The sequence below is a fragment of the Priapulus caudatus genome, unplaced genomic scaffold, assembly GCF_000485595.1.
Source record: "Priapulus caudatus unplaced genomic scaffold, Priapulus_caudatus-5.0.1 Scaffold1180, whole genome shotgun sequence".
Taxonomy (NCBI): domain Eukaryota; kingdom Metazoa; phylum Priapulida; class Priapulimorpha; order Priapulimorphida; family Priapulidae; genus Priapulus; species Priapulus caudatus.
Genome location: NW_014578241.1, coordinates 43040 through 51794, shown reverse-complemented (window position 1 = coordinate 51794; position 8755 = coordinate 43040). Strand labels below are relative to the sequence as shown.

Sequence of the window (8755 nt, the reverse complement as noted above, 5' to 3'; positions counted from 1 at the left end):
TACACCGTGTATTACAACCGACAATAGACACACTCCTACACGTTATCACACATGCCAATTGTCCCTCACTGATAACACATACACACACCTTGACTACTACACATAGACACTACTGGCCTCCACGTACACACAGCCAACTGTCCTGCACTGCATAACACAACACACAGTCGTGACTACTACACATAGACACTACTGCCTCACTACACAGCAGCCAACTGGTCCCGCACTGTAAACACACAATGGCCGTGCACCATCCGAGCACATAGACACTACGTGCCTCGACGTACACACAGCTAAACTGTCCCTTCAGTAACACAACACACATCGTGATACTAACATAGACATACTGCCTCACGTTACAACAGCAAACTGTCCCTCACGTAACACAACACACATCGTGACTACTACACATAGACACCACTGCCTCAGCGTACACACAGCAAAACTGTACCCTACTGGTAAACAAATACACACATGACTACTACACGTTACACACAGCCAACTTAGCCCTCCATCGTTAACACAACACACACGCGTCACATTCCGACACATGCGCGATTATAACATAGGCTCAGAAAGCATGCAGGACTGTTAAGCTGACTACTCACCGAAAGTATATCACCGAGAGATAGTGTTAAACGCGATGTATATTAATATGCACGTACAGACTGAGGAAAACATTGTAAATGAAATTTTAACTAGAACGAGCAGTTTGTCCCAACTACATGTATCCCCGCTTGACTCTAGTATGAATGGAATATCGGCTGTAAGGAATCGTAGAATCAGGTTAAAGTTAAATATCACAAAGACAAAAGGTTTTGTTAGACAACTTGGTCTGCTTCAGTCGCAAAGTATATGGAATCAAATTTTAAATGTCAAACTTTCTCTTCAAAATTGGCGATGAAGGGTGCTGTTATTGGGTTGTAAGCGGAGACGCCCATCGTTTTTGTAGCCATGTATCGTATATAGCGAACCTCGTTTCGCGGGATACAATTAAGCAGCACTTTAATTCGGGTTACACTTTATCTTACACCGTAACCGCTAACCCTAACCCTAACCCTAACCACGGCACTGGCCATCTATGCTGCAGTGTTCGAACTCCTGTACGTTCATCACGCGTATTGCACGACGACCGCTCCCTACTGACTAATTCTCGCGTCCGGCCTCATACAATTTGTCGACGAAGAGTCCTAGTTGGAGAAGATCGAATGTGGTCCTCGTATCTTCTGGCCAGTCTAGGTATAACCGATCGGGGTTCTATCAATTCTTCTTACGCAGGCCGACACCTGGATTACACACAATTACAAAACACACCACACGGTTAAAATTACACAACTCGGAGGCAGTTCCGGTGAAGAGACTGCAGGGACAGCCAAAGTAAAATATTGGGAATGGATTTGGGAAGTTGGATATGGATAATGGGTGGATAGATAGATTAGATGGATAAATAGGTGGATTAGATAGATAGAGAGTATAGATAGATAGATAGATATGTGTATGATAGATAGATAGATAGAGGAGATAATAAATAGATTAGATAGATAAATAGACTAGATGATAACACCACAGATGAGCCAGGAAGGCAGACAGACATCAGATACGAGATATTAAACTATTTGCTTTCACAGTATTTTCTTGACCAAACTGGATGGAGTCAATGCCTGAACAAGATGGTGGACAAATTTTACATGGCTGACAGGAGCAGTGTGCAATCGGCGGTGGTACGGCTCTAACAAACGACGACCATTTTTCGGCGATTCCTGCGTCGAGCTGTTTGTATGAATGGGTGAGGGCGCACTGTTTAGAGGTATTTCGAGAGCACATCTGTGTTTTGATCTCAGGTAAGATGAGCTTTCTTAGAGTCGAGGACCTGTCATTCCTTTTTTGCGAAGATCGTGTCTATTGAGAACTTGCAACCCTACAAGGCAAGAAACTGCACACATCTGCTTGCAGCAATCAGTGCTGTGTAAAGAAACCTGATAGTTGTATTTACCCATACACGTTATCAAACTTGCTCTTTGAAATTTTTTAAAATAATACACATAACATGTTACTACCTACTACCACTTATACAACTGAAACTAGTAACTATTACTCTTCTCTCTACTAATAATTAGAAATTCTAAGAATGTTACAGATTTCAAAGATATTCAAAATCTTTTTTTACACTTGATACTGATAATTTATATATATATTATATAGGCTTGAGCGCATGTTATTAATTTTAATTATTTATTAATGCTATATATATATGTATATGGTTAGTATATGTTATGTATATATATATATTATATATATCAATGAGCCCTAATAATCTATCTATATTACATGTCTGTTTATGCTTGCTCTGATATTAATACACCGACACATCCGTGTACATACACACATACAATCCGTGCAATATACACGGTACGATCTCGCGCATATACACGTCTGTATACATCCGCGTATATTACACTGCGTACATCACGCATTGATCGCGGTAGATCCTGCGTACATTTCCGCGCTCATACACGTGTACCATCCCGGTACTATATCCGGCATATACGGTGTACATCCTGCGTTACACGCGCGTAGCCGTTCGATCATCAAGCGCCACCTACGTCAGCGGTCGTTGCCGGTCCTAGCTGGTAGACCTTCACCTTGTACTCGCCCTTCTTGAGCGCACGCCCGAGCTTGATGCTCAGCTTGCTGTCGTCGCTGTAGGAGACGAGAGTCTCCTGGTAGCGAGAACACTCAAACTCCTGCCCGTTGCTGTAGACGCGAAACACCTGCACGAATTACAAATTACAGATGTGATCATTTACTCCTGATAAATATATGCATATATACAAACACACACACATCTACATTATTAATATATATATCAATATATATATTATATATATTTAATATATATAATATTATATATTAATATTATACATATATAATATGATATATATATATATATATATATTACAGGAGTCCTATCGAATATCTAATGGTTTTTTAATGATAGACTCCTGAGATTATTACAGTGGACCCCGAGATACGAACGGCTCGATCGTTACGAATTTTTCGGAGATTACGATACGACTCAGTTTGAACGTAATTTATTCGAAACGAATAAAATTCACGCATACTGAACGTCTTTAAGAATCTAGTCACTTTATCATGGTTAGGCCTAGCCCGCTGTCTTTCTGGTGAGTGAAGCTTAGTATGTGATCTCATTGAATGTGGTTCTGTGCTTTCATGATCTGGCACTGTCTGTACGTAAACTGCTGTACGTCCATATAGGGCTCGAGATACGGCATTTTTTAAGATTCGAACAAATCTGTGGTAACGAATTAAAATTATCGTCATAATTAATAAATTTAATTCGTATCTATAGGGGTCCACTTGCTTATATTATAAACACAGTAATATACGACGACACATAATATATACACACAACATAACACAGCACACACACACACACATCATATTATATATATTATTTTATTATATACATATTATATATTATTATATATTACATATTATATATTTATATATATACATACTATATCTATATATATACAATATACACACTAACATATATCAATTTTACTAAATATACATACACCTGGAGATGACTATACTACACAGTGTGGAGAGACAGACATAATCAGGTGGATGACAATGCTGCTGCTGCTGCTGCTGCCACATCTGCTAACATCTTATTATAACTATATATTAATTATTATATTAATATATGTTAATTACCCCACTGCTAAGATAATATCATACTATATTACTATTAGCGCTTGATGTAATATGTACAAGTGTGGTGTATGTGGATATGCTTAACAGAGATGAGAACGGCCCCGGACGAAATCCGCGGGATATATTTCTATTTACTGGTAGAATAGCGCAAAGCGCTATATTGCGAGCACCGCAGGGGCGAAGCACTAATGGGAGGGGTCCAAATTATTTTTAATTAGACGCTTGCAGACGCATTCTGAGGCACAGAAATTTCGAAAACTAGCTTGTTCATGAACGCTGGCATTGCGCGTGCAATATCCGCGCAGTGCGTGAATGAATAGTACATTTGTCGGCCGCGGGATGGGGAGCTGAGACGGTAAGAGCATTACTAGCCGCGGGACATTTTACCACTGTCCGCGGCTGGCAGTACCACCCCTCTACAATTTTCTCAACGGATTTGAACGATTTGGAAAATTGATAATTTTCGAAAGTGGGAAAACCGCGGATCCGTGGGAGATTCTCATCTCTGGGTAAAGCAATACTATACGACATATTGTCATTATTATTATTATTATTATTTTTATTTGATTATTGTCATAAAGGGGAAACTAGTCTGACATGATATAAGCTGTTTTCACTCTCGTTAGGTAAGTGCAGAAAAAGTCCAATGATTCAACTAAACTATACTACCATATTACCAACAAAAACTATACTACCCTAATTACTTACACAATGATAAAATGCTAACCATGATTTAAAAAATATGATATTCTTTACAAAAAGTGCACAAACGATGCTAGTATAATGCTACTACAGTCATGTGCAATCGTAATATACCTTGAAGTGATCCATGGGACATTTAACATACGGCTCAAGCTTCTGCTTCAGACCAGCAATTGTGATCCTCTTATCCACGTATACGGTTAGAACTGCAAAACAGTTAAACACAATTATCACAAAACAAATCAATAAAATTACCAATAATATTATTCCAATCCTAATGATGGACAAAATTGTAATCCAGAGTAATAAGTAATCTCTTTAGTTAGCTTAGTAATGTCGTTGTTAACGTATAAATTGGACCAAAACACCCACTGTGTAAGGCAAATTCAGGGGAAGTTGTTTGACAACAAACTGGGGTGAAACTATATAATGTCTATAATATATATAACAATAATAATATGTCTCTAGTCATAAATAGTTCTTCTGTATTAGCTAGTATGTTACATCTAGTAGTACTCTGCTAGTATGTTACTTCTATCCTAATATTATCATAAAATAACTACTCTCTTGCCGTGCCGGCACCACCAACTCGCCTGCACCGCTGGCGCCACCTACCTCTCTGCCCCGCTAGCAGAGCCACCTAACTCTCTACCCCACTGGCAGCGCCATCTACCTCTCTGCATCACCGGCACCACCTACCTCTCTGCACCACCGGCAGCGCTACCTATCTCTGCCCCACTGGCCCCACCTACCTCTCTGCACCACTAGCAGCGCCACCTACCTCTCTGCACCACTAGCAGCACCACCTACCTCTCTGCACCACTAGCAGCACCACCTACCTCTCTGCACCACTAGCAGCACCACCTACCTCTCTGTCCCGTAAGCGTGTTGACGTTTTCGTCTCCATAGAAGTATCGCCGACACGCCTCGTCGTGTTCTCCATCTGACAGCGCGGACACAGAGGGCGGCACGTTCCCCGCAGCCGTCACGTCGCCCCGCGCCTCCTCCTCCACCGGCGGTTCTGGACTCGAGAGGTCCTTCATCGAGTCTTGACTCGGCGATTCCGGCTTCAGGCTGTCCGCGCTGCTATTGGCCGCCGCGTCCGGCGACGACGCGCCGGGAGACTCGCATCGTGGCGTCTCCTGGTGGCAGGGTCGCAGGACGCCACCCGCGTGAATGTCACTGAGAAGCGCGGACGGCAGAGAGGGGGCGCCACGCGCCGTCTCCGAGAGAGAGGGGGTGCCACGTGCCGTCTCCGAGAGAGAGGGGGCGCCACGTGCCGTCTCCGAGAGAGAGGGGGCGCCACGTGCCGTCTCCGAGAGAGAGGGGGCGCCACGTGCCGTCTCCGAGAGAGAGGGGGCGCCATGCGCCGTCTCCGAGAGAGAGGGGTTGCCACGTGCCATCTCCGCGAGAGAGGGGGCGCCACGTGCCTCCTTCGCAGCCTCCGCGGCTGGAGGCTTCGTCGCTTCCGTGTCCTCCGCTGTCGTTGCCGTGGCGACTACGTGCGCTGCGTCGCGCGCTCGCACGCTCTCGCTCGCAACCGGTGCCTCAGCCTCCGCCCGCGTCTGCTCTAACCTGCCAGACGGCGAATGTTCCGCGGGCGTCGCCACCGCCTTCTCCGGCGCTGCCGCACCGCCTGACGGTTCCCCCGCAGGTTTCCCTGCCGGCGCCACCACCACACTGTCTCGCTGCGTGGCTGCGGCAGATTCCGACGCTGTGGGCGAGGGTGCTGCAGGGGGCGCCGCGTTAGCACCCTGCTCCGCGACAGAGGACTGCGGCGGCGACGCATCCGTCATAGTCGTCGTGGCAACCGCCTCAGTGGCTTCGCTAGTCTTTGGTTTCTTCTTTTTAATCACTTTCTTCTTCGGCGACGACGACACCGTGGCAGCAGCGGCGAATTCCGGCAACCCGGGGGAAGAGTCCTCCTCTGCTGTCTTGACCTTCTTCTTCTTCACGACCTTCTTCTTGGGAGTTCCGGAATCCGCAGAAGAATTATCCGGAGTCTTCCCGGACTCTGTCTTCCTGCTTTCCGCCGCATCGCCGACCGACGTGGAAAGTTCCGCGGATGCGCCGACTCGCGATGCGTCCACAGGGGGCGCCGCCGGAGGTTTTGACTGACTAGACAAATTTGGCTTTTCATTTGCCTTCTTCTCCTTCTTCTTCTCCTCCTCCTCTTCCTTCTTCTCCTTCTCCTTCTTCTCCTCTTCCTTCTTCTCCTTCTCCTTCTTCTCCTTCTCCTTCTTCTCCTCTTCCTTCTCCTTCTCTTTCTCCTTCTCCTTCTTCTCCTCTTCCTTCTTCTCCTGCTGCGCAGTAGACGTCGTTTTGTCTTCGGACTGCTGTGCGTTAGATGAGATCTTCTTGTCCTTGCCGCCAAGGGGCGCCTCCAGCTTCGGCAACGAGCGTTTCTGACGATCGGGCGACGCTCCCGCCACCTTCCTCTTTACGTCAGTCTTCGTTGTCACCGTCGCCGCGGCAACGTCCTTGCTCGATTCCGCTCCCGCACCTTCCGTCTTTCCCCCAGAAAGCGTCTTCCCCTTCGACTCGAGATCAGACGACTTCTTCCTCTCCGACGGGCGCGGGGGGAGTCCAGGCTTCCCGGGATCCTTCCCCGCCTTCCCGTCTCGTTTCTCCGTCTTCCCGCAAGACGACTTTCCCGTCGGAAGCTTCGGCGACCCCGCAGGGGCAGCGGTGGCGCCCTCTTCCTGCTGCTTCTGCTTCCAGGAGGCGGTGACGACGCGCGCAGCATCCTCCGTCGCCGACGCGCCGCTGAACTTGCGGATGCGGGAGAGCAGCGAGGAGGCGGTCTTCGTTACTGTGCCGGGAGACTTCATGAACGAGTCGCCGGACTTAACGACCGCCATCGCCTCCGCTGTCGTCATGCGCGGCCGCCCCGCCTTACCCTCGTCCGCTTTCTTGTCTGTTCTCCTGTCGTCTGTTCTCTTGTCGTCCGTTTTCTTGTCGTCCGTTGTCTTGTCTTCCGTTCTCTTGTCGTCTGTTTTCTTGTCGTCTGTTCTCTTGTCGTCACACATGCATGCAGCGCACCCTCCCACCTGCCCAGCACGCACGCACATACACACACGTGACACATGCACGCAGCGCACCCTCCCACCTGCCCAGCACGCACGCACATACACACACGCACGCACGCACAAGCACGCACACGCACGCACGCACGCACACATGCACGCGAGCTTACTTGTAGTATATGACGGCTCCATCGTCGCTGATGAATAGTGGCCAGTAGTTAAGCTGCTGCGTGTCCGGATTCCACTCCATCTCCGTGTCTACGTCCAGTAGAGAGATGTCACAGGGAAACGTGCCTCTACTCTTCGCGTAGCTGACGTCACACGCCGCGATGCCACTCAGATCAGATATCTGCAGCCATCAGATACACACGTCTGATTATCTCAGCGAAACACCCAACATCATCAGCCACTTTTGTATGAATATTTTTTTGGGGGATTTATATTTTACTTTTATTTTTTAATTATTCATTTATATTGTCACTGATTAGTAACTAAGGTTTTTGAGAATTATCACAATTATATTAAATAAATGGTGCATGTCTTTACCACTGTATATATTTATGTGCATTAAATCTATATATATATATACACACATTTAAGAGTTTAAAATTGTTGAACCAGTTAATTAGTAAAGTAAGTAACTAAATTGCCACCAATTAGCCAGAGTATCCAAAAGCGATTTTAATGTTTTTTTAGCGATGTGTGCCATATGAGTCAAGAATTACTACTCGACTAAGTCACTGCCGCACGGCTTAGCTACATGAACTATGTTAGGAGTACGACGGGAGTAAAATGTCACTTACTTTGGCCTTGAGTTCTTCCACAGCGAAACTGTCCAGTACAACCTCCTGGAAGCTTTTCATCTTGAATTCAGACGGACACCACTGCCTCACGTAGACAGCCAACTGTCCCTCACTGTAACACAACATACACCGTGACTACTACACATAGACACCACTGCCTCACGTACACACAGCCAACTGTCCCTCACTGTAACACAACACACACCTTGACTACTACACATAGACACCACTGCCTCACGTACACACAGCCAACTGTCCCTCACTGTAACACAACACACATCGTGACTACTACACATAGACACTACTGCCTCACGTACACACAGCAAACTGTCCCTCACTGTAACACAACACACATCGTGACTACTACACATAGACACTACTGCCTCACGTACACACAGCAAACTGTCCCTCACTGTAACACAACACACATCGTGACTACTACACATAGACACTACTGCCTCACGTACACACAGCAAACTGTCA

The 8755-nt window shown here is 46.4% G+C and overlaps 1 protein-coding gene across 1 annotated transcript in view; it reads right to left on the bottom strand.

Annotated features, from left to right (window-relative positions):
• LOC106815704 (ubiquitin carboxyl-terminal hydrolase 47-like) overlaps positions 1 to 8755 on the bottom strand; it is a 40961-nt gene that overhangs the window by 7210 nt on the left and 24996 nt on the right. Inside the window, exons 20-26 of the mRNA XM_014820206.1 lie at positions 8273 to 8384; positions 7640 to 7818; positions 6760 to 7455; positions 5970 to 6561; positions 5312 to 5720; positions 4558 to 4649; positions 2604 to 2771 (exon numbers count right to left, since the gene is read on the bottom strand). Coding sequence (XP_014675692.1) covers positions 2604 to 2771; positions 4558 to 4649; positions 5312 to 5720; positions 5970 to 6561; positions 6760 to 7455; positions 7640 to 7818; positions 8273 to 8384 — 2248 coding nt within the window. The remainder of the gene's footprint in view (positions 1 to 2603; positions 2772 to 4557; positions 4650 to 5311; positions 5721 to 5969; positions 6562 to 6759; positions 7456 to 7639; positions 7819 to 8272; positions 8385 to 8755) is intronic.